The 27,161-nt window shown below is 41.3% G+C and overlaps 1 protein-coding gene and 1 pseudogene across 2 annotated transcripts in view; one reads left to right on the plus strand and one right to left on the minus strand.

The window, feature by feature from the left end:
* Nucleotides 1-27,161, minus strand: part of SCAP (SREBF chaperone) — a 63,058-nt gene that overhangs the window by 23,450 nt on the left and 12,447 nt on the right. For both annotated transcript variants that reach the window (XM_012664143.1, XM_012664076.1), the window contains exon 2: nt 11,630-11,849. In XM_012664143.1, the coding sequence (XP_012519597.1) occupies nt 11,630-11,751 (122 nt within the window). In that variant the 5' untranslated portion in view covers nt 11,752-11,849. The remainder of the gene's footprint in view (nt 1-11,629; nt 11,850-27,161) is intronic.
* LOC105826263 lies at nt 21,370-22,515 on the plus strand (annotated as a pseudogene).

The raw sequence follows: 27,161 nt of genomic DNA on the forward strand, positions 1-27,161 counted from the left end.
TGGTTTTTCTCAGTAGTCATTCATTCAACAAATATTTAAACATCAACTCCAGGCCAAACATTGTGCAAGGCCCAGAAGTGAACAAGACAGACAAGATCACTGCTCCACTAAAATTTACATTGTAGTTGGGGTGGGCAGTGGTTAGGAAAGCACACTGGAGGGGGATAAGCAAGAGGGAATGGGAGGAGACTGACTCAGACAAGCAGGCAGAATCCCAAGCAGGAAAAGACGTGACTTGACTTATAGCAATTCAAAGCCCATGATGCCCCAGGCGATAGACTTCCCAGGTCACTTCCTGCCAATCCAATCTTCACACTCCCACTTTGTGCCGGTCTGATCACCAGCCACCTGAGGCCTGGGTGGTCATCCAGTTATTTATCTGGTGGTCACCTTAGCCCCAGGGGTCATCCCCTTCCTGAGCCACCTCTGCTCATTAAGGCCTGTCTGCCACTCGTCTCCCTCAGCACAGGGTCCCTTAGACCTCTCCGCCAACCAGGTCACCTCAAAGCCACACCTCCCTTGCCTGAGATTTGGTGCTTTGTTCTCAGAAACAGGTTTTCAAAACACTGCTCCCTCTCAGCTGCAGTTTTTTCCTGCCAGTGTGGGGAGAACCAGAGTCTGCAAGTGCCCTCTGCACCCCCAGCAGTACACCACAGCCCATGAAGGCAGTGCCGACCACTGCCGCCTCCTTTTGGCGATTTTTAATTGAATTCACTGTCTTTTCCTTATTGATTTCTTCTTTATATGTTCTAGATATGAGGCCTGAGACCTTTTTCCATGTATGTGTTTACAGCTATCAATTTCCCTCTTGTGCTATTTTCACTGTATCCCCTAAGTTTTAGTTATATTGTGTTTCTGTTTTCATCGTCTCAAGGCATTTTCTCATTTCCCTTCTGATTTCTTCTTTGACCCATTGTTTTAGAGTACATTGCTTAATTTCCAAATATTGATGAATTTTCCAATTTTCCTTCTGCTATTGATTTTTAGTTTCATTCCATTGTGATTAGAAAAGATACTTTGTATGATTTCAATCTTTCAAAATTTATTAAGACTTGTTTGTGGCCTAACACATGGTCTATCCTGGAGAATGTTCCATGTGCACTTGAGAAGAATGTGTATTCTGCTACTGTTGGGTAGAGTGTTCTGTACATGTTTATTGCATCTAATCTGTTTATGGTATTGTTCAAGTTCTCTGTTTCCTTACTGATTTTGTCTGGTTGTTCTATCCATTACTGAAAGTGGAGTATTGAAGTCTCCAACTATTACTGCAGAATTATCTATTTCTCACTTCGAGTCTGTCAATTTTTGCTTCATATATTTTGGGTTTTTGTTATTAGGTGTGTATGTGTTTATAACTGTTATATCTTCTTATTGTATTGAAACATTTATCAATATATAATGTCCTTCTGTCTCTTGTAACTTTTTTGGTTTAAAGTCTATGTTATCTGATAACATAACCACTCCAGCTCTCTTTTGGTTAGTATTTGCATGAAATATCTTTTTCTATCCTTTCACTTTCAATCTGTGCTCTTATATCTAAACTATAGTGTATATTTCAAGTGTCTCAGAGACAGCATATAAATGGATCTTGCTTTTTTAAAATCTCATCTGCCAATCTCCTTTTAACAGAGTTTAATCCATTTCATTTAATGTAATTACTGATAAAGGATATACTTATGCCATTTAGTTGCTTTCTGTATGTCTTACACGTTTTTTTGTTCCTCAATTCCTCCATTATTGCCTTTCTCCTGTATTTGATTTTTCTGTAATATGCCATTTTGATTCTCTTCTTTCCTTTTCCATATATGTTTAAGGTTAATTTCCTAGTCTTTACCTTGGGGATTACAATTAACATCTTAAACTTAACAGCAACCTAGTTTGAATAATGTTGTTATAGAGGAGATCAATAGCAGATTAGAGCCAGTAGAAGAAAGGGTCAGCAAACTTGATTATAAAACAACTGAAATTAGCCAGGCTGAGAAGCTTAGTTTCAATAAAATACAAACACTCTGCTCCTATATATATTCATCCCTCGCCCTTTTTATTGTTACTGTCACGGATTACATCTGTATACACTGTACGCCCATTAACATAGGTCTATAATTATTGTTTAATGCATTTGCCTTTTAAATCACAAAAGAAAAAGAAGCTCCAAACCAAACCAAAAGTACTATAATACTGGTTACCTTTACCAGTCATTGCTCCTTATTTTTTCTTATGGTTTCAGTCACTGTCTAGTGTCCTTTCATTTCGGCCTGACAGATTTCCTTTGGTATTTCTTATAGGGGAGGCCGACTGGTAACAAATTCTTTTGGCTTTTATTCATCTGGAAATGTCTTAATTTCTACTTCGTTATTGAAGGACAGTTTTGTTGAATATAGAATTCTTGGTTGGAAACTTTTTTCCCCCTTCAGTATTTTAATCCCAATGCCTTCTGGGCCTCTATGGTTTCTGAGGAGAAATCAGCTGTTAATCTTATTGAGAATCCATTGTATGTGGACAAGTTGCTTCTCTTTTGATGCTTTCAAAAACCAAGGTTCAGCTTTTTGGAAGTAGGCATCAAAAGCTATTTTTGGACTTAACTAAAGTTCTTCTGGGGAAAGCACTGCACAGTGCCTGGGTCTGCCCTGGCTATTGGGTGCAGCGAGGAGTCACAGGGCTCAGAGCTGAGACTGCTGGAGCTCTATACTGCTGGAGCTCCACTATACAAGATGAAGCCAGGCAATACATTTCATGGATCTGCATTCACCTTCCACAAAATAGCTGTTCGAAAATACAACAACTAGACACAACCTGTTTCTCAAGATCTGAACTATTAAATGTAACTGTGAATTCCAGGAGTCTGAACATTCCAGTAGGAAGAGAATGAAAGGCAGCAAACTTCAAAGTGTTCCCTTTCTTAGGATAAAATCTCTTAGAAAAAAGTGCACAAGCTTTGAAATGCTTAAAATGGCCCACAGTCCTTCTTCAACCTTGCCCTGGAACCACATGTAACTCCCTGGTTTATCCCCTCCTCTCTTGCTTCTGAAGCTCTGAACCTGTGGGAACAGGCTTGCGCATTCTTCTAGATGACTCCATCTTCGAGGCCTCAGCTGTAGTATCATTTGCTCCAGGAAATCTTTTTCCTTTCCTCAAAGTCTGTTTTGGGACTCCTCCTCCTATGAGTTGCCAAAGTACCCATACTCAACTCTAATGTGACTCTTATCACTGACAGACCTGCTTGTTTCTGTGAACCAATGACGGTGGTTTCTAACTCTTACTGAGCACCTACTATGTGCCAGCCACCAATCTAAATGCCTTCCATCTATTTACTCACATAAGCTGCACCACACCCAATGAGGTATGCAGCAGTTATATCTCTTCTACAAAGTAAAAAAACTAGTATGTGAACACAGGCTAACTGGCCCCAGAGTCTATGCTCTTAACATCACACTACACTGCCTCACACTACATTTCTGTTTTGTTTGAAAATTTTAACCACTATATATTCCTTTTAACTATAGGTAAGAGAAAACTGCCAAGAAAAAGATTCTACAAAAATGCAAAAGCAAAGGAAAGGAATAATCACTCTGTATAGCTACCAAATTCTAGACCAAAAGGAAAGCATGAGGTAATTTTCAGAAGTAAAAATGCTCATTTTTCCAAGGTCAGAAAAAAGGCTAAAGATGTTTTAAGAAAGAAGCTGCCCAGGGATTTCTACCACCCTGCCATGTTGCTTCTGCAAAACTCATTTCAAGGACCAAACTGTATCTTGGTGCATCCTTATCTTACAGGGACAGAGGAAATGAAGCACAACTTTCCCTGTCTTTCCTGTCTCAGCTCCACCTATCCAGCTTTTCAGGCCAAGCACTTTGATTTTGACTCTTCTCTCTCAGACTCCACATCTGGTCCTCAGAAAAATCCTCAGGGCTCCACCTTAAAAACATATTAGGCTGGGCCCGGGGGCTCAAGCCTGTAATCCTAGCACTCTGGGAGGCCGAGACAGGAAGACTACTTGAGCTCAGGAGTTTGAGACCAGCCTGAGCAAAAGCGAGACCCTGTCTCTACTAAAAACAAAAAAAAATTAGCCATCTCTACTAAAAACAGAAGAAATTAGCTGGGTGTAGTGGCATGTATCTGTAGTCCCAGCTACTCAGGAGGCTGGGGCAGGAGGATTGCTTCAGCCCCAGACTTTGAGGTTGCTGTGAGCTAGGCTGATGCCACAGCTCTCTAGCCTGGACAAAAGACTCTTATCTCAAAAACAAACAAACAAAACACCCCATATATCTATTAAACAGAATCAACCAAGTCTCACCATCTCCCTTGCTTACACTTAGCCTAAAGGAACCATCAACTCTCACCTGGAGTAGCATACTAATGTGGATAGACTCCCTGATTCCATCCTTGAAATTACTTCTTTATCTCCTAACTAGGTATGGAACTGAAGTCCAAATTTCTCAGCATGGCTTATAGAGCACATTAGTATCAGAGCCCTCCTCTCCTGCTCTGTCCTGACTGGTATCCCCTAAGTCCCTGTCGGCCATGTACCACACACCTTTCTGCTGCCATGCCTGTACAGCCTGCTCCCTGCATCTGGCCACCCAAGGCATCCCCAGAGTGGTGCCCTACTTATTCCCTCTGATCTTATTTCTGGGCATGCCAGCTCAACTACCAACTGCAAGCACTTGAACCTCTTTGCCTGAAAGTGTTCTACTGCTATGAGAGGCCACTCTTCCTAAGTAAGACAGGCCACAAGTGATGGGAATTAATGCTAACCAAAAACAGCCCTCAACCAATGGTTGATACTGCTATTGTATCAATTAGGAGTCAGCAGACAACTGCCCATGGGTCAAATCCAGCCTATGGCTGGATTTTTGTGTAGTCTGTGGGCTAAGAATAGTTTTTACATTTTTTAAGGGTTACATAAAACAAAAAAAGAAAACAGAGAAAAACGTGACGAAAGCTCCATGTGGCCTGCAAGGCCTAAAATATTTACTATCTGGCCCTTTATAGAAAGAGTTTGTAGACACCTGGCCTGGGCAGTCCTGCTCCCTGACACTCGGGTGGGTAGTGCTGAGGGCATGTTCTGCACTGTTGCTCAGTGTTCCCAGTGAGATTACTCTCAGTTGCCCAAGGTGGTAACTTGCTGGATGATGCACCTTTCCTGATATCTCACTTCCCCACCTCCCTACACCAGTGCTCATTTCCTCTCACACATAAGCTACTTATACTGAAATCCTTGCCTCTGAGGGACCCCAAACTAAAACTTGTGTTTTGTAAGTGAAGTCCTGTGGAACAATGGGGCTTGTGCTGAGGGCCTGGAGTATAGGTTCATGTGTCATCCCTCCTCCCAGGGACAGGTTCTTAACCACCAGTGCCCCTACCCCTTTGCATTCCAGGACCTGGCCTTCCCTTCCCTGCCAAGGTGGTCCATCTGCTGCCACCCTCTGGCAAGGGCCTGAGTGCAAAAGCAAAGACTGTTGGGGTCAGATGCACACACCCCGCTGTGTGTTGGGGCAAGTGAGGCGGCGGCCATCCCCATTCCAGATTGGCAGCACCACAGCACATCTCGTGGGCATTTTGGTGGGCACAAGACTTCCATCTACTCCCTTCAAAGTATATTTTAGTACCTTTAATGGTACTTTTCCCCCTGCTTTTTGAATAAACAGCCCTGCATTTTCATGTTGCACTGGGTCCAATAAATTATATAGATGGTCTTGGCTCTACACTCCTCCCATTCTCACCCCCAGCCATCTGTGATGGGAAGCTCAGGAGTCACTGAGGACATCCAGAGGGAGCAACCACAGAAATGACTCAGAGAAGATGTCATGCAAGACTCTTCCTTGGAGACAGGAAGGGCGGGAGATGCTCTCTCTTCTCTTCCCATGGGTAAAAAATACAGGACAAGAGGTAGGGTAATGAACGACTAGAAGAGGATATTTTTGAGATCCTGATTGCCCTTTTGTTGGGCATAAAGGAGTCCTAGGGTCTTTGGGTAATAAAGGAGTCTCTGATCTCCTACAGGCCTTTGAGAGCTTTTACAGGACCTATTTGTGAGGCCAGGGGTAACTTCTGCTTGGGAAAAGGCTCTGGCTTTGGAATATTGAACAAGTCAGTGCCACAGAGCAGCTGCAGGGAGCTGGTCACTTGAGCTCTCTAGAGTCTAGACTTTAGGACAGAGGTCAAAGGCACTTTAAGACTTTATTCTCAGCTATTCAGTCTCGCTATTCACAGCACAACTGCACAGGCACAGACAGGCTTCAGTTACTCAGATTTCTTTCTTGTTCACTGTGTGTGTGTGTGTGTGTGTGTGTGTGTGGAATGACCACACAGGCACAGAAAGACGGAACCTGTTTCAAAGCCTATTTGCGCACCCAAGGGGCCATGGTGATCACAGAGAAACCTTAGACGTGGGCAGACAGGGGAAAGAGGTTGAGAAGTGAAGACCACCACAACTCAGATGTTCAGTCTCAGCCTAAGGGTATTGCTTTCCTGCAGGGAAAAAAGAGTAGGAAAGGGGCCAAGTCTGTTCTCAAACACCCACAGGTTGCTCATCCTTCAGGAGGTTTAGCATGGCCTCATCACAATTCCAACTTCTTCTCCAAGCTCTCACTATGAGCAGCAGCTTGTGGAATCGCAAGTAACCCAATGACTCTGCCATTACTTTCTGACCTGCACATAGGGTAGTCTAGCTAACATGGCACCCAAGCACAATCCTTCACCCCATGGTGCACCTACTGCTTACCAGGGCAGGTCTGGAGCAACAGCACCCTCTGCCTTGCTGGGCTGCTGCTAGGACACATCTCAGGTCCCAGTGGCTTAACCTCTAGGAAATCTAAACACCTCTTGCCACAGTGTCGATTTGCCACAAGTTTCATCAGATTTTCCCAGAGGAAAGAGCAGTCACTGTGCCCAGGGGCTGAGCAGCAAGAACAGCTAACTATAGCTCACTTGCAAGGCTCATCACTGAGGTCATCTGAAGTAGTATACTTGGCTCTTAGTCACTTAAACCTGCGGCCTCAACAATAGCTCAGGGAAGAAAGTCACACATCCTCAGTGCTGTTCAAGGGGAGACTGGCTCCCCATTTACATATGCCCTCTCTCACTCCCAGAATTCTTCTACTTGATGGAGACAGGCACCTTCCTAAACTATCACTGACCACCATCCCCTCTAGTCCTGCTCTGTTCTTTCCCTGGGGTGATGTGGCGTGGTGACCTGGGTCTTCTGCAGCTCATGTGGCCATTAGATCTGAATACGGGTATTAAGTGCAGCAGTCCTTTGGGTTCAAGCTGAACAAGTCTCTCATCCCAGGAACAATAAAAGGTTAACAATTAAATGGAACCTGAATATCTAAGGAAATTACTTAAAGCTGTCTATTATCAATACTTTGTTTTCTGTAGGCAGCCTGAGGCTCTGGCAGAAGAGGGAGTTGCTCTCGACAGAAAAGCTTCCTGGCAGTTGGGTGCAGTGGCTCACGCCTGTAATCCTAACACTCTGGGAGGCCAAGGTGGGTGGATTGCTTGAGCTCCTGAGTTTGAGACCACCCTGAGCAAGAGCAAGACCCCGTCTCTACTAAAAATAGAAAAATTAGCTGGGCGTTGTGGTGCACACCTGTAGTCCCAGCTACTCGGGAGGCTGACGCGGGAGGATCACTGAGGCAGGAGGTGACCTAGGCTGCAACAGAGCAAGACTGTCTCAAAAAAAGTAAAAGACTGTGATTGTTCAGAAGGGTTTTCTCTCTTCAAAGCAAAACAGGACAACTACAAAAATAACAGGAAACCACAATGCCATCAGAGGGTGAAACCAAAGGAGGAAAGCAGATGCTCAGAGGAGCATGCCAGGGTATTGGCCTTTTTGTTGAGGGAGTGGTAAGCTGAATGAGTACCCCCCACAGTGAAGGAGGCGAGAAAGATGCCACTTATTCTTCCTGCAGGGCTTAGCTCAGGTGTTCTCCTCCCAGGAAGCCTCCCTGACGTCTTCTCCCTTTGCACCATGGCTAGGTCATATCTGCTATGCACACTATCCAATGACACTGGTCTCAGACTGTAGGATTTTGAGGGAAGGGACATTTCTGCATCATGGGTCTGGCACAGTGCTTGGCATATATTATAGTCACCTTTATTAAGGTGGCTCTCAAACCCACCTTTATGTTCTCACCTCAATTTCTGTTGAATAGGTCCACTTTCCTGAAAAGGGATCTCTGTTCTCTGTCTAGGCAGATACTATCTGGCCGTTTCTGGCCCACCACACACAGCTGGGACCCTCTTTCTTAGGCCTCTTGTTCAAGGAGTAAACTCCTTGTAGTGGAAGGTATCAGCACCAGTGTTCTTCAAAGAAATCTCACCACCATGGTAAAGTGGAGAAAATATAGCTTTTGATCTGCTTGATGGACCTGCCAGCTGCAGCACCAACCACTTACTAGCCCTCCATGCAAGTCTCATCACCTTTAAAAGAACTAGGAAATAATCATCTCCAAGGATGTTAGGAGATTGAATGAAATGCCACATGTAACGGCACCTGAAAACCTACAAAACTGATGATCAATAAAGATTAATCTTCCTTCCTTCCCTCCGGCCCAAACCAACCCTAAGCCTCACCCATGCCTTTCTCAGAACTGAGGTTCAGCCAAGTGCTCTTGGGAGATATAAGGTAGGCATTTGCCCAGCTCAGCTGTACCTGGGCCGTACTTGTAATTAATATTGTCATCATCACATCTACCTATTCCCCAACCCTCCATCCCATTTTAATTCACCCAAAGCTAGGGAAGTGTCCTCCATATTGAGAACTTAGCCTTTTCATACCAGAGGCCCTCTCATCATCTATCCAGGGACAGTATTTTGAAACACTTGTATGATATCAAATTATTCATTCAAAGATAAGATCCAACTGCACCCAAGCAACTGCTATACACATTCTATGTTCCCTGCCCAGGAAGCTGCCTGGTCTCAGCCCACTACACCCAGTCCCCAGAAGATGAATGGCAAAGGAGAAACATTCTTTCCTTTTCCTGTAGCTAGAGCTGTCTTTGTAAAAAGGGAATAACAACTACCTCTTCAACAGCAGTGATAATGACCATGAGTGTCACCACAATTGCTGCTAGAGAAATCGAAATAGCCAGGTGAAGTGGCTCATGCCTGTAATCCTAGCATTTTGAGAGGCCAAGGCAGGAGGGTCGCTTGAGGCCAGGAATTTGAGACCAGCCTGTGAAACATAGTGAGACTCCATCTCTTAAAAAAAAAAAAACCAGGCCAGGCGTGGTGGCTCACGCCTGTAATCCTAGCACTCTGGGAGGCCGAGGCGGGCAGATTGTTTGAGCTCAGGAGTTCGCAACCAGCCTGAGCAAGAGCAAGACCCTGTCTCTACTAAAAATAGAAAAAAATTAATCGGACAACCCAAAATATATAGAAAAAATTAGCCAGGTATGTTGGTGCATGCCTGTAGTCCCAGCTACTCGGGAGGCTGAGGCAGAAGGATCGCTTGAGCCCAGGAGTTTGAGGCTGCTGTGAGCTAGGATGACGCCACAGCACTCTAGCCCGGGCAACACAGTGAGACTCTGTCTCAAAAAAAAAAAAAAACCCAGGTGTGCCTGTAGTCTTAGCTACTTGGGAGGCTGAGGCAGGAGAATCACTTGAACCCAGGAGTTTGAGGTTACAGTGAACTACGATCATGCCACCGCACTCCAGCCTGGATGACAGACCAAGACCCTGTCTCTTTAAAAAAAAAAAAAAAAGATTAGAATAGAAGAGTAAACACTTTTAGCTCAGAGATGTGGCAGAACTTAAGAGGAATTTAAGAAAGACACAGCCTAGTGGTTCTCAGAGTGTGCTTCCCAGGCCTGGCAACTTGTTACAGAAGCAAATTCTGGGGCCCACCCCAGACCTGATGAATCAAAAACTCCTAGGTGAGGCCCAGTGATCTGTGTTTAACATGCCACTGAGGTGATTCTGATGCTAGCTTATGTTTGCGAACCACCACTTTAGCATATAGGCCAGGACTAGAAATGTATGAGAGAGAGAGAGAGAGAGAGAGAGAGAGAGAGAGAGGTATCAATTAACTTAGAGGGAAAAAAAACAAAACAAAACAAAACCCCAAGAGCTGGGTTCTCAGAGCAATCCTAATTCATTACTTAAAGGACATAGCTACAAGTGTTTTATCTTGCACAACACAATTTAGCAAAGTCTAAACACCAACACAAACATACTAAGCCAGAGTGAGGCAGGGTGACAGAGTGCCACAGGTGCAGGCAGCAAAGCCTAAGGCCTGGATTTGAACCCCAATTTCCCTACTTATTAGTTGTGTGGTCCACACAAATCTCTAAGTCCCCATCCCCCTTTGTTGTTTTTTTTTGGTTTTTGTTTTTTTTTTTTTTGAGACACAGTCTCACTCTGTCACCTGGGCTAGAGTGCCATGGCATCAGCCTAGCTCACAGCAACCTCAAACTCCTGGGCTCAAGCAATCATCCTGCCTCAGCCTCCAGAATAGCTGGGACTACAGGCGCGAACCACCACACCTGGCTAATTTTCTTCTATTTCTAGTGGCCTGCCTAATTTTTGTTTCTATTTTTAGTAGAGACGGGGTCTCGCTCTTGCTCAGGCTGGTCTCGAACTCTTGACCTCAAGCGATCCTCCTGCCTCGGCCTCCCAGAGTGTTAGGATTATAGGCGTGAGCCGCTGCACCCAGCCACCCATCCCCCTTTGTTAAATGGAAGTGTAACTGGACCGTTTCTGAAGGTTATTGTGAGGATTGAAGAGTCACTCTATACCTGAAGCATCAACATGGCATCCAGCAGGACACTTTCCTACATCTTTCTTATTGCTAATTAGGGAAGAACTTGAGATCATTAACAACTGAAATGAACAAAGAGTTCAGTCCTGAGCCATCTTCCCTCTAGCATGGCACTGAAAACATCTAAAATGTTAGACAATGAATCTGGAAAACAGAATTCTTTCCAGAAAAAAGGGTAATAAGATAGGCTCTTTTTGTGGCTGTCGGTGTTTTAGAGCCAAAAGGGTCATAAGATATCACCTTACATCAAACCTCTCCTTTTACAATGCCATTGTCAGCCACAGTCTTCAGGCTTAGACAAGGTCCTATGAAAGACAGACAGGAACCAAGGGCAGCTATAGCTCTTACTACAGTCCCTGGTGAGTGCAGCAGGTCCCAAGAATTAACAAGGGGTCAGAAGGAAGCTCTGATGAGCACAAGAAAATGACCAGAGAGCAGAGAAGCAAGTCTCTAGGTTGAGTCTGCAAGAGAGTTATCCAAGCAACTTTGCCTTGCAACACTCAAAGAAGGTTCCTGTTCTTAACCAGGTGCTAAGAGGAAATTACTACTGTTGAGAAAGAAAATTAAAAGACCTTTCAGTTATCTCGCAGTTTCTTAAAAATGTATAAACATTATTTTGAGATAGACAGAGTACCAGTGATGTGAACAAATCAGGTGCAACATTAAGTCAGGGCCAGGCTGGACTATTTTAATTCACTGGCTAAACACCCCAGGACTACAGTTCTCCACTCAGCAGTTCCAATGAGCTCAAGTTCCAATGGTGTAAAAAGCACACAGAGTCCAAGGACTCCATAGTGGTTACAGTTAGGAAACCTACTGTCCCAAGACACTGGCCCACCATACCCAGGGCAACCCAGAACATACCAGCAGGCTAAGATGCAAAACCCCGTGAAGAGGATGATGGGGATGGGGTAGGATGCACAGAGCAGCCCATGGTTGTAGAAGGCCTGAGATATCTTCTCACGCAGCCTTTCAGTCAGGGTCATCCTCAGCTGAAGTCACCTTGCTGCCATCCCGGAAAGTGACCATGGATCAGCCTGGCATACGTTAGACAGCACTGACAATGGATACCATCTGTAGCTACCTGGTCAGAAGGGAAAAAAGTCAATTAACAAAGAGCACTTAGTTCTGCACACTAGGGTTGCTGGGGGAAGGCAACAGTTATGTGGCCAGGGAACAGTTTTAGAATGCCTATATGCAAGGCCTGAGACATCAATCCCAACACAAACACATGCACAATCTTAGTCATCTCGCAAACGACTGTGGGCAGCTCTCTAATCAGTCTAACCAAAGAAGCCAAAGAACTGCCCCTCTAAGCTCTAGTAATAAACTCTCAATCTTCTTCAATATTAGGCATTGCTAAAAGGCCACTCCCCAGAAGGAATTTTTCTCACATGTGGCACAGCAAAGGATGCCTATGTAACAGACATCACCTGCGGCTGCTCTCTACCACACAGGCATTCCTCCCACCCTCTGGTGTGTGTAGGCCAGATTGAGAGAAATCCTTGGGGAAAACCTTGACAAAGGAATGGCTCCCCCCAAAAAACACATTCTTGTACAAATAGTGATTCACTGAAGTGGGGTCAGCCCTCAACATAAAAAAGCTTAGGCCCCTGACATAAAAGTCATCAAACAACATTCAATCTGGCAGCAGTATTAGGTTGAAGTCTCTTCTCCTGGTCCCATGGTTGTTCCTGGGAGTGTGTGAACAGAGGGCCTCTCCTGTTCCTGCCCGCTCAGCAGCTGTCCCCTTCTTTGATTAACAGAAGCCCAGTGTCGCTCAGAATTTGGCCTGAACAGGCTATCAGTCGAGGTGCCCCTCCCTGATCCAAGCCATACCAGTTGGTCCTCTCTTCCTGAACTTTGAGTGGAAAGGAGCAGAAAGAAGCAGAAAGAAAGAAGCAGGAACTGGATATTCATGATACTTACTCATCCCCACAGAGGTTCCTGCTCCTAAGACCCCCAGGCTGTTCTGGCTCTAGTTCTCTCTGAAGACTAGCTCATCAACTTTTCTTTCCAATCTGTAAGCCACTCGAAATCCTTCCAATAAATCCTCTTTTTGTTTGTGCTAGCGAAAGTTAATTTCTGTTGCTTGCAAACAAGGAACCATAAGCCAATAAAATCAGAATAGAAAACTCTAGAACAAGGCCCAGAGATCCAGAATTCTCTTTCTGAGACCTCCAATGGAATCCAAGTTCAAATCTACTTCTCTTGTTACATGTTGCCATTTTCTTTGGTTTCCTTTGTGCCAAAGGGAACCTCTCCAGATACGTGTCTTGGCTTGGTTATGCTCACTGATGAAAACCCAGACAAAAAGATGACTCCTCAGAGAAGTGTCAAGACCAGAAACGAGAAACAAAAGGAGTTATACCACAGCCAATCCACAAGACAGAGCAAATGGCTATCACTCCTTCCACCTTTCTGAAAGCACAAGCCTTAAGTGTACATGCAATTTTCCAGTCAAGAAACCTTCTAAGGGAATACAAAGAACCCTCTGTGGGTCCATCCAATATACAATGGATAGAGGAGGCAGCAGGCAAGAGCTGCTGGTCTGAGAAACAGAGCTGCTCATGATAGTACCACCATTCATGAGGCTCATCTGGTGCATGACAGGTCAAAGAAATCTCAAGCAGTGGCCCCAGAGTAGGAGAGTAGCTATCGTGTTAGCCACCCAGCATATACAAGGACTTTGAGGAAGCAACCAACATTCCTGCTCCTCCTGTGCCCCCTACCCTCCATCCTGCCCCCATGGAGAAAACAAACACAAAGGAGATGTACACCTGCACAGAGACACTATCGAGAGGATCCCTGAAGACTAATGGCCATAAAACAGTTATGACATTTTCAATCTAGGTCCTTAACAAGCCCCATATCTCTTCTGTTAAATATTTCCCAAAGGCAGGTCCTCAAGGAAATTCTGATCCTACCAACCCCAATTCCCTTCCCAGGCCTCTCTGGCATACACACCAGCCACACAGGAGAAAGGAGGGTCACCTTTGCAGCCCAGCTCTTATACTTAGAACTACTGATATGAGAAAAAGCTATCTAATTCATTTCCATTCTACAGCAAATACACATCTTTCTGACTTCCACTGATCTTTATTAATTAAATTAATTGTTAATTTTTTACAGCACCAGGAAAACAAAATCCAAATTATAATTCATTACACAGCCTATCTACCTGAACCTAGCAAGAGAAGACATTTATCTTTTTACAGCATAAATTTTAATGCAAAGCTATTCAAAGCAAATTTACCCAACCTGTACCAAAAACCTATTTTTCTCACATTGCCTTATGCTTACAGGTTGCTTCAGATCAAAATCTATAGCTCTGCTTCCTGAATTTAAAGAGACACAGTGTTGCCCTGAAGGCTTGAGTGGACCACATTACATAAAAATATGTAAACAATCCTGCTGCCTGCCATTCCCGGAGACCCCACTACAAGCAAAAACAAAGAAGCTTGTTATTAGAAACCCAAATTACAGTGTTTCACATGTAAAGAAAAAAAAGTGCTGGAACCAAGGCAGAAGAACAGCCCTGAGGAAGCCTACAGAGAGGACAAGCGCAGATCAAGTCAGACCCACAGGCTCAGAAGGGCATTCAGGAATGGACTGAGTGTGTGAGAGCAGAGCGAGGAAGCTCATCCCTCCTTGTCATAAGTTTGCTTAAGGTGCTCAAGACTCTGAATTCATCCCAAATGAGAAAATAAATGTGGAAGTTTTGGAAAATTCCATACAAACACACAATATATTAACCTAAGACAATAAAAAAAAAATGATGGCCTATATTCACCAAACTCTCAGCATTTATAATTCTCTTCAACCACCTCATACATATCAAGAACGAACCAAGAAAAATAAATGTGCTAAAGGCCCAAGGGGGGTAGAGAGAACAGATGAGGGTAGAAGAAAAAATGCAACAAACTATACAGACTGCAGGCACTGTCCATTTCAATGAAGGATCCCAAAGTTTTCTATGATCATTCACTGAAAATCCTGACCACCTTCTCCAAACTTCAGTCACATCAGGGCTATCCCATATGTATGTTCCTACCACAAATGTTTGCTATCTTATTTCTCTGGAATAAATGCCTAGAAGTGAGATTGCTAGGTTGTATGGTATGTTTAAGTTTTCAAAAAAAACTGCTATAATATTTTCCAGAGTGCCTGTTCCATTTTGCATTCCCTCCAGCAGCATGAGAAATCTAGTTTCTTCACATCCTCACCAATATTTAATATTGCCACTATTTTTTATTTCAGCTGTGCAAATAGGTATGTACTGATCTCTAATTGGGCCTTAATTTGCATTTCCCTAATGGCTAGTGATGTTGAACATTTTTTCATGTTGTTTATTTGCCATCAGTATATCCTCTTCCATGAAATGTCTCTTCATTTCCTTTGCCCATTTTCAATCTGGATTGTTTTTTTTAAAAAATAAATTGAGATATAATTCACATACCATAAAATTCACCCTTTTAGGATATTCACAGAATTGTGCAACCATTACCACTATCTAATGCCAAAACACTTTCATCACCCCAAAAAGAAACCCTACATCCATTTGCAATCACTCCTCATTCTCCCCACTATCTAGTTCCTGGCACCACTAATCTACTTCCTCTATAGATTTGCCTATTCTGGACATTTCATATAAATGGAATGATACAATATGTGTCTTTTTGTGACTGACTTCTTTCACTTAGCATAATGTTTTCAAGGTTCAACCATGTTGTAGCATGAATCAGTACTTCATTCCTTTTTATGTTTGAATAATATTTCATTAAGTGGCTATGCCACATTTTGTTTATTCATTTATCAGTTGATGGACATTTGGGTGGTTTCCACTTTTTGGCTATTGTGAATGGTGCCATGATGAACATTCCTGTGAAAGTTTTTGTTTGAACAACTGTTTTCAATTCTTTTGAGTCATCCATTCTCAAGAGTGGAACTGCTTGGTCATTAGGTAATTTTCTCTAATGTTTTCTTTTCAAATTTGTTAGTTTTACATTTGTGATAGTTTTAAATTTGTGATCCATTTGAGTTAATTTTGGGACAAGATATGAGGTTTAGATTCTTTTTTTTTAGCCTACAGATAGCCAAGTGTTCCAGCACCATTTGTTGAAAAGACTATCCTCCACTGAATTGCTTTGAAACCTTTTTTAAAAAGCAGTTGGCAGTACTTGCGTGGGTCTATTTATGGGTTCCCTATTCTGTTCCAGTGTTCTATGTCTGTCCATCCCTCCACCCAAGATCAGTCTTGATTACTGTAGCTATAAAATAAGTCTTGAAATGGGTAGAGTGATTCCTCCCATTTTATTCTTGTTCAAAACTGTTTTAGCTATCTAGTTTCTCTGCCTCTCCACATACATTAGAATAATCTTGTTGCAATCTACAAAAATCTTGCTAGGGTTCTGATGGAAATCGCATTAAACCTGTATATCAATTTGGGAAGAACTGACATCTTTACCATATTGAGTCTTCCAATCCATGAACATGGTATATTTCTCCATTTATTTAGATCTTTCATTTCTTCTATCAGCATTGTTTAGTTTTCAGCACACGATACCTATACATGCTTTGTTAGATTTAGACCTAATATTCTTTATTTTTTGAGCCTTGTGTTTTCTAGTTTTAGTTTCCAAATGTTCATTGCTAGCACATTGATTTTTGTATGCTGATCATTTATCCTGCAAGTGTGTTAAAATCACTTGTTAGTTCTAGAATCATTTTTTGTAGATTCTTTGGGATTTTCTATGTTGACTGTCATGTCATCTGCAAATAGGGACATATTTACTTCTTCCTTTCCATAATTTCTTTAAACATTTTTTTCTGCATCAACCATTCTTTCTCCTTTCCTTTTGGGACTTCAATAACATGAAAGATAAACTTTCTGTTATTGTCCCATGGGTCCCTGAAAGCTCTGTTCATTTTTATTCAGTTTATTTTAATCTCTGTTGGTTGAACTGGATAATTTCTATTGTTCTACCTTCAAGTTACTGACTCTTCTGTCTTCTCCATTCTGTTACTGAGTCCTTTCAATTAATTTTTTCTTTAGTTTGTCATATTTTTCAATTATAAAAATTTAAATTTCTAATTGTTCATTTCAAGAGTGTTCACTCTTACTTGGTAGAGCAAAATTTTAATTAATATTTTAATTATACTTTTGGCTTTAAATTTTTTGATAATTCTAACATCTGTATCATGTCATGGCTGCCATCTGTTGTTTGTCTTTTCCCTTTATGAGATGTTGACATTTTTCTGATTCTTCATATGTGGAGTAATTTTGAATTACTGGACATTTTGGATGACTCTAGATCTTAAGTCCTACGAAAATTGTTGAAATTTTTGTTTTAGCAGCAATCAGCCAAATTAGATCCAGTCCATAGATTGCTACCCACCTTCTGTAGGCTGTGGTACTAACGTTTTTTGGGTTTTTTTGTTTGTTTGTTTTTTGAGATAGAGTCTCGCTCTGTAGCCCGGCTCACAGAAACCTCAAATTCCTGGGCTGAAGCAATCCTTTTGCCTCAGCCTCCCGAGTAGCTGGGACTACAGACATGCGCCATGTGGTACTAATGTTAGATCAGTTTTCAAAGCCCTTGAAAGACTATTTTGATGTTTCCTACACATATAATCCAGTGGCCAGCATGGGAATACTTGGTCAGTAATCTATTCCACAGTTCAATCCTCAAAGTCTTTGGTATGCTGTTTAGGGTCAGATGCATATATGTAAGTTTGAAGGAAGAGCCCAACTTTATTCATGAACTTTGTTGAGTTCCTTCCTCTCTGCAATCTTCCTAACACTTCCCAGCTCTCAAGGCCCCTTTTCCTGGTCTTCTGGCTAGAAAGCCAGGGTTTTAATTTCCCTGATATGCTAAGAACCTCCCACAACTGTGACTGCCTCCAGGGCAAATCAATGAGACAAAAGAAAGAACAAAATCAAGGATTCCCTCCATGCTCTTGGGACCGTCTCTATAAATAAAAGGACTCCTCTCCCACCTAGATGCCAATGTGACTGCTGCCCTCACCACTACAGAAGTGCATGGGGGACAGGGCAGGAGAAAATGGGGGAAAAAAAAAAGGCAAACATTATGCAAGACTTCTTCTTTTACCCCAATCCTGACCCATGGGGATCCCCTTTCTTGTTCCTCAGACTAGAAAGAGAAGGTTTCTGTTGGACTTCTTTCTGTTCACACCCAGTGCACAGTTCCAGGTTTTGGGCTGCTTTTGAGTATAGGCTGAAAGATGCTGTATGGATTAAAAAACAAAACAAAACAAAAACATAAACTCACTACCAGTTCACTGGTACTTTGAGTTCTGCTTTCCTTCCTCAAACCATCTGCTACCATTTATCTTTCAGGGTACTCAGATAGCTGATTAATGTATTCTGTCCATGATTTTAGTTGTACTCTGTCAGAGATAAAGGGTAGAATTTGCATACTCTATCTCAGTCAAAATCTGAACATCTACATTTTTTAAATATAAAAATCATCATAAATTTCAGGATTCAATGCCATTAAAGAAACTTTCCACATTTTGGCTGCTGGCATTTTTCTCTCAATCACATCATCATTTCATTGTGAGAACCATGTAGTGCCTTTCCATATGTAACAAGTTTTCTACAAAGGGCATGTATTACTTTTACAATTTGAAAAAATAAAATAAAGATTATATGCAAAAAATGCACAAAAGGATAATAGAAGGAAATGTTAGCAGTGGCTGCTGGTCTTCATGTGGTGTGATTACATGGAGAAATTTTTCAAGTCAACTCTATGCTTTTAAATTTTTTACTACTGAGTACTGATTTTTTAATTTTAAATAAACTTTGTGATTTTAGTACAACATATTATAGAAAATCATACGAATTACAAGCACACAGCTCCATGATCACCACCAGGTAAACATAGCCATAAAACCTAAATACCACTCACATCAAGAAATAAAGTATTACCCCAAATGCCCCTTTTATGAGCCCCAATACTGATCATTTTCAATTATAAAAGTAATAAATATACATGTTGATATTCAAATAGTACTGAAATGTATTTCTGATTTTAGTTTTTGTAATGCTTATCTATTCATATGTTGTCAAAGTGTATAACATTTACTTTTTCAACTGTTACAAAAATCTGTACTTTTTCTGTAAGTTTTTTTTTTTTTTTTTTTTTTGAGACAGAGTCTCAGTATGTTGCCCGGGCTAGAGTGCCGTGGCGTCATCCTAGCTCACAGCAACCTCAAACTCCTGGGCTCAAGCGATCCTCCTGCCTCAGCCTCCCGAATAGCTGGGACTACAGGCATGCGCCACCATGCTCGGCTAATTTTTTCTATATATTTTTAGTTGTCCGATTCATTTCTTTCTATTTTTAGTAGAGACGGGGTCTCACTCTTGCTCAGGCTGGTTTCGAACTCCTGAGCTCAAACAATCCACCCGCCTCGGCCTCCCAGAGAGCTAGGATTACAGGCGTGAGCCACCACGCCCGGCCATTTTTCTGTAAGTTGATTCTAAAACTTGGTAATCATTTTAAAGGCATTTGAAATACCTTATAATGCAACTGTCATTCACTATGGAACCAAGCAGTGCATTTGGTTCCACAACGATGGACCTGTAATTTTAAATCACTAAATACTTGCCTTTTAAAAGAGAATGTTTGGCTGTGGAAAAGCAGTTCCTCAAAAAGTTAAACACACAATTACCATATGATCCAGCAATTCCACTTCTAGGTATGTACCCAAAACAACTGAAAGAACAGACTCGGGTACTTGTACAATGTTCGTAGTTGCATTATTCACATCAGCCACAAGGTGGAAACAACTCAAATGTCCATCAACAGAATACACTGAAATGAAATATTAATATTATAAAAATAAAGTACCAATACATGCTATATAATATGCATGAACCTCAAAAATATTATGCTAAGTGAAAGAAGCCAGACACAGAACGTCACAAGTTGTATGATTCCATTTATATGAAATACCTAGAACAGGTAAATCCATAGAGACAGAAAGCAAATTGGTGGCTGCCAGGAGTTGGTGGGAGGAGGGAATGAAGAAGATAAACTGCTTAACGAGGGAGGGGGTATAGGTTTTCTTTTGGGATGATAAAAATATTTTGGAGCCAGACAGAGGCAGTAATTGCAAAACACTGTAGATGTATCAAATACTACTATAATAAATTATAAACTTTAAAATGACTAATTTTATGTTATATGAATTTCATCTCAATAAATAAGGAAAATAGAGATATTCTCTTCTTACACTCCAACAGTTGCTCAAACTCATGGCACAGTTTAGTTTGTCTTATCTGGACTGTGTATGATTTCTTGTACAGCTTTTTATTTTTCCTGGACTTTCTAGTTGCCTTTTCTTTCTCACTGCACAAAAGCAGGACATGCTTTTATCATGTCACTATCACCTCCCAGCTCCTTACTCACACTATTCATCAAACGAATCCACCGCCATCTTCAAGACATACAATTCATATACAAAGCTGTTATTCTGCCTTTTCTCATCCCTCTGAAGATGAAACAAAATAATCTCATTCAGAAGAAACATTGTATCTTATATTGTACTCTTGACAGAGTGTGTATCTCAGCCCCAAATAATTAAAACACTGACAGTAAGGTTATAAACAAGACATGACAATGACTTTCCCTACTGCTAGTAAGAAATTATGCTAGATGTTTTGTAACTAATACATTCAGAAATTTACAAACCATATTTTTCTCCTTTCTGCTATGCCTTGCCATGATACTTAACGCTCCCGGAAATAGCAGAGGTGGCAGGAGGCTCCAGAAGTTCCTGATCAAGGCCAGAGTACAAGGGGATAGGAAGAAATAAAACCCCTGTCCAACCTATGTTACCAAAGGCATAAAAGAAAGTGATACGTAAGTTTGAAGATCTTTTAGATACTTGGTACAACAAAAAGTCACCACTGAGAAGTGCATCTGACACATGCAAGGTCATAAAACCCAAAGCAGACGACTCCTCAAACCACAAGGTTATTTTTTCTAAGATATCTACTTAGAAAAAGCATGTCAAAATTAATCAAAATATGCAATGTGGCCACGCACAGGCTTAAAATTTTCAACTAGCAATTCTACTTATTTTGTAAAATAAATAAAGATACACACAGATTTTGCTACAAGAACATTCATCAAAACGATGAAATGGTACTCTGCGTAGCCATTAAAAATGAGGTTGTTTGATTCCTGAGACCTACCTGTAAAACAGTTCAGAGAAAGAGATGAAGCCAGTTTGGCAAAATGTTGATATTGTTGAATCTAGATCAAAAATTACCATACTTTTTCTATAAAGGGCCAGTTAGTAATTATTTTAGGCTTTGTGAGCCATACAATCTCTATCAAAACTACTCAACTCTGACACTATACCAGGAAAACAACCAGACAGGATGTAATCAAATGAGCATGGCTCTATCCTAATAAAACTTTATTTATAATAACAGCCTTCATTTCACCCTCCACCTGCAGCAGCTGCAGCTGACACCACCCCCACCCCCAAAAAGGAGGCTGAGTGGCCTCAGCTGCAAGTGGAGTAGCAGCTCCCATCAGGAGACCATCTCTTCTTGCAGCCTTGCCATGGAGACCTGCACACGGCCAATGTGTATTTCTCCATCATACGCTGACCCTGGCAAAGCTGCCAGAGATATTTTCAAAAAAGGATTTGGTTTTGGATTGGTAAAACTGGATATGAAAACAAATTTATGCAGTGGGGTGGAATTCTCAACATCTAGTTCATCTAAAACAAACCCTGGTAAAGTTACCAGGACCTTGAAAACCAAATATAAATAATGTAAGTACGGCCTGACTTTCACAGAAAAATGGAACACTGGTAACACCATGGGAACAGAAATTGCAATTGAAGACCAGATTTGTCAAAGTTTGAAACTGTCATTTTACCTTCTCACCAAACATAGGAAAAGAAAAGCAGTATAATCAATCAAGTCCTCTGACTGGGCGCAGTGGTTCACACCTATAATCCTAGTACTTTGGGAGGCTGAGGTGGGAAGATCACTTGAGCCCCAGAGTTTGAGACCTGTCTGGGCAACATAGCAAGACCCTATCTCTACAAAAAATTTTAAAAGTTAGCCAAGTGTAGTGGCACATAACTGTAGTTCCAGCTACTTGGGAGGCTAAGGCAGGAGGATCTCTTAAGCCCAGGAGTTTGAGGTTACAGTGAGCTATTATGATGCCACTGCCCTCTAGCCCAGGAAACAGAGGCAGACCCTGTTTCAAAAAAAAAAAAAATTAACTCCTCTTACAAGAAGGAGTGATATTGACTTTGATTTTGCCAGACCTGCAATCCATGGTTCAGCTGTTTGGTTATGAGGGCTGGCTTGCTGGCTACCAGATGACCTTTCACAGTGCTAAATCAAAGCCAACAAGGAATAGCTTTGCATGGACTATAGGACTAGGGACTTCCAGCTACATGCTAACATCAGTGATGGGATAGAATCTGGAAGATCAATTTATCAGAAAATATGTAAATATCTTGACACTTCAGCAAACCATGTGTGGACATCAGGTACCAACTGCACTCGTTTTGGCATTGCAGCTAAACATCAGCTGGATCCCACTGCTACCATTTCTGCAAAAGTCAACAACTCTAGTTTGACTGGAGTGGGCTACCCTCAGATTCTGAGGCCTGGAGTGAAGCTTACATTGTCTGCTCTTGGGAAGAGTATTAATGCTGGAGGCCACAAACTTGGGCTTGTCCTGGAGTTGGAGGCTTAACTAAACTGAAAGAAACCTCTGGGGATGGATATCAGAAGATTTGGCCTTAATATATTTCCATTGTGATCAAGCAGGCTTTTTCCCTCCAAGGAGGTGATCAAAAGAAAGGATCACCTACATAAGAGCTGTATTTTAAATATTTAGACAGTTATTTGTTAGGTGGTTTCTAGTTGAACTGGTTAGCTATTTAGTCAATGCTGCAATCCTGCAGTAACCTATGCATTATTTAAATGTATATAACTGTTAAATGTGTTACTCACTAATATTGCAATAGATCTTTAGGAAACTGGGGGGAGGTCTTCATTTATAAAAACAGACAGTGGGCCAAATTTGGTGCACAGGCTATAGTTTACCTATCTCTAATCCAGATGATGGATACACGGAGGTTCTCTATACTATAGTCTTTTTGTACATGTTTAAAACTTTTCATAATTTAAAAAGTTCAAAAACTGTATCTATAACCATGTGCCACACAAAGTAGAAAAACTAAATTTTTGAATCTTAAAGATGATCATACTTTTCAAAATATTCATGAATAAAATATGGGATAATGAAAAGGAGGAAGCTGGCGGGGGTAAAGATAAAACTTTGGTCACAGCGTATTATTTGTCAAAAGTGGGAGATAGACACACAATGTTTTTATACTGTTCTGTGTGACATTTTCCATAATAAAAATATTTTAAAAAGTAATCTTACTATTATAAAAGTAATGTTTTAGAAAAATATTTAAAGGTATGAACATATGTTCACAATTTTATTAAATGAAAAATGTAGATTACAAAATAGCAATAGGATTTATACCTGGGTGGTGGGATTATGAGTAATTTTTATTTTTCCTATCTGTATTTTCTCCCCAAAATAATTTAATACAAGTAGTACCAGTAGCAGAGTAACAGTAAGTAGTACAGTACAGTAACAATAAGAATAGCTGCCATGGGAAGAGCCACCATTTATTAAATGCTTACCTTGTACCAAACGCTAATTTAAACACTTTACACACATTGTCTCACTTCATCTTCCCACCCAAGTCAAAACAGAGCCAAGGTAAAAAACTACTACAACCTTCTAGCTGAGGAGACAGAACCATAGAGCTGCTCAGAAAGGTGTAAAATAAACATCTTGATGTTATTTTAGAAACATATGAGAAAACCTATCCCTGGACTATGTTTGGCCTAAGAGAAAATAGCACAGATTCCTTACCCAATCACCCTCACTCCTTCCTTGAAAATACTATATATATATATGCACCAGGCCTAGGATAAGCATGAAGGTGAGCTCACTAGCTCTACACTAAGCAAGGAGAAGATACTCTTTGAACGAGCTATATGGATAAGGGTTTCTACTTGCCAGGCACAGTGGGTGCAAGAAAGAATAAAAAAACCCCATTCTTGAAGGGCTCAGCAAGGAGAGAAATGTGAAAAGCAATAATCAAAAGCAATGATAAATCAAGACAAGGTCAGAAAATACTACTCCCGTGTAGCAATACAACACTTTATAGGTTCAAATTGCTTTCCTACATTAATGTATTTTCACTAGAGGCAGAAATAGCAGGCATTAAAATCCCCAATTTACAGATGAAGAAACAAACCTAAAGATTTTATTGGGCTGGGTCTTGCCCACCAAAGCCCATCTCTTTATCCTCTCCTTCAAGTGATTTCATTCATTCCTCTAGTTTTAAATATCATCTATTTGGGCGCCCAGACCTCTCTGAGCTCCACACCCATATACCTCACTACCTCTGGCATTTTGGCTATAAAACCACACATGGTCTCACTACAGGCATTTCAGCCGTAAAACCACACACGCACTCGGGGGAAAAACTCACATGCCGCCAAATCAAGTACCAAAAATACCAGGGCCTATGAAAAGAATGGTGTTGGGGCAAGCCATGGAAACCTATGGAATTTTCTGACTAGAAGAATAACCCATTTAGTAACTATCCTAATGAAAACTGGAGTTTTTGTACCACAGTATTTGTACCAGTATCACAGTCAGTAAATTCAGGGGTCTTTGCTTCTTACTTGAAGCTGTTCGTATCAAATAAAGACCAATTTTGTCAAAAGAAAAAGTGATCTAGGCTGAGGCTTCTCTTTTTTTTTTTTCCACCCTACACTTGCATCAGAATAGGCTGAGGCTTCTCTATTCACACTCCTCAGCCTCACAAGCAAGAGCCCTGAATGGGACAGTGTCACCACACCCACCACTCCTTGCACTAACAGAAGCTACTTCTGTAGAATTCTCAGCCTCTTTTTCCTCCTTAGAATCTTTATGTATTGCTACAGCTTTCCTTCATTATGAGAAAGCTTGCCACTGATCACTTCTAAACTTTAGCATGCTAGGGAAAAAAATCATCTATGAAGCAACATGACTTCGTGTTACTGAAACCATTCCCCAGTTTACAAGCTCAAATGAGCTAATTCCCTTTAAAAGAACTGTATTAGCAGCATACCTGATTCACCACTTAGACCTCCCACCTGAATTTCAGTCTCCACCCCACCTCACAGACTGCACAAGCACACTCTCCAATCTTGCTCATCAGCCTGTCTTCTCATCTGCAGAGCTACCAAGACAGAAACCTAGTCATTCTCAATTCCTCTCTCCCCCTCACCAAGTCCTGCCAACTTCCCAGCTGTGTCTTTCCTGCCCCCTTTGCTGCTGCCATGCTCAGGCTTCGGTCTAGCCTTTCCACCTTCCAACCCTTACAGATCCCTTCTCATCCCTCTACAATCCACCTTGTCTCAGAGGTCAGAGTGCACACAGATTTTACCAATCCCTGGGCCAGATCCCTTCTGTACTTACAACAAAGCCCAAATGCCTGTCCCTGGCACAAAGGGCTCTGCACAGCCTGCCTCAATCCTCCCCACCTTCACCTTGAGTCGCCTCCCCTGCTCTCTTCCAATGCCTCATGCATGCCAACCTCATTCCCATCTCAGGGCACGGGTGCATACTATTCCCTCCTTTATTCTCTTTATAGGCTGGCTCCTTTTCATCCTTCAAGGGTCTCAACTGAAATGTCACTTCTACAAAAAGACATTCCCTGACCATATGTTCTCCAGTTCTTCTCTTTATTTTTCCTCACAGAGCCTATTTTTTCTCTTTCAGTGCATTTAACATTCTGTAATTGTATGAGAGTAGTTTGTTCCCTGGTTTTTTATCTGTCCCCTGTAAATACTATAAACGAACTCCCTGTCTGTTCACGATTGTTCATCAGGACCTAGAACAGTACTTGGCATATTAGAAGCACTTAATAAAAACTTACTGAAGCTAGGCACGGTGACATGCACTTGCAGTCCCAGCTACTCGGGACACTGAGGCAGGAGGATCACTTGAGCCCAGGAGTTCCAGGCCAGCTTGGGTAACAAAGCGAGACATCAACTCTTTAATAAAAACTCACACACACATACACACACAAAAAAAGACCTGAGAATAAACTTAACAAGAAATGCTGAGAAATCTCTTAAACTCTTGAGGGACACCAAAGAAGACTTGAACAAAGAGAAAGTTATGTCGTGTTCTTAGTGAGGAAGATTCAACATCACCAAAATGTCACTCTTCCTACATTAATCTAAAAATGTAACACAGACACAAGAAAGACAAACAGGACTTTTTTTTTTAACTAGACAAACTTATTCTGAAGTTCATATAGAAAAACAAATAGAGCCAGGAAAGTTCTGAAAAATAAAGATGACAAAAGGGAGAACTTTACCAAATATCAAAACATGTTATAAAGCTAGAATAATTTAAAAAGTATGGTATTAATACTAATACATAAATACACAGATTAATGTAACAGAATAGAAAGTCCAGAAATAGGCTCAAATGTACATGATATGTGGCTAAGTATATCATACACCAAATAAATGATAAAGAGAGTATTTAATCAAGTGGGGGAAAAGATGAATTGTTCAATAAAAGGTATTGCAACAAATGGGTTCCATCTTTAAAAAAAATTAAGTTGGAGGCCGGGTGCAGTGGCTCACGCCTGTAATCCTAGCACTTTGGGAGGCCAAGGCGGGCGGATTGTTTGAGCTCTGGAGTTCGAGACCAGCGTGAGCAAAAGCGAGACCCCGTCTCTACTAAAAAAAATAGAAAGAAATTATCTGGACAACTAAAAACATACAGAAAAAAAAAATTAGCGGGGTATGGTGGCACATGCCTGTAGTCCCAGCTACTCGGGAGGCTGAGGCAGGAGGATCGCTTGAGCCCAAGAGTTTGAGGTTGCTGTGAGCTAGGCTAACGCCACGGCACTCACTCTAGCCCGGGCAACAGAGTGAGACTCTGTCTCAAAAAAAAAAAAAAAATTAAGTTGGATCCACACTTCACAGTAAAATAAATGCCAAATGGATAAAAAAATGAAAGGTAAAAAATTCAATATAAAAAGTACTTTAAGAAATCACAGGATAATTTTTCATAATCTCTTACTGGGGAAGATCTTTCTAGGTATGAAAAGAATGCAGAAACCTAAAAAGGCCAATAAATAAAACCAATCAGGAGCTAAATTTTTTCATGACAAAACTATTTCAACTAAAAAGATAAATAACGTGGAAAAACATAACTGTTATTCATGTTGCTGATGAGGTGCTAAGTTCTCTCCTATATAAACAATTTTTACAAAACCACTTAAAAAAAATACCAAAGCTCAACAG

Source organism: Propithecus coquereli, unplaced genomic scaffold (genome assembly GCF_000956105.1).
Source record: "Propithecus coquereli isolate 6110/MARCELLA unplaced genomic scaffold, Pcoq_1.0 Scaffold1, whole genome shotgun sequence".
Lineage (NCBI taxonomy): Eukaryota > Metazoa > Chordata > Mammalia > Primates > Indriidae > Propithecus > Propithecus coquereli.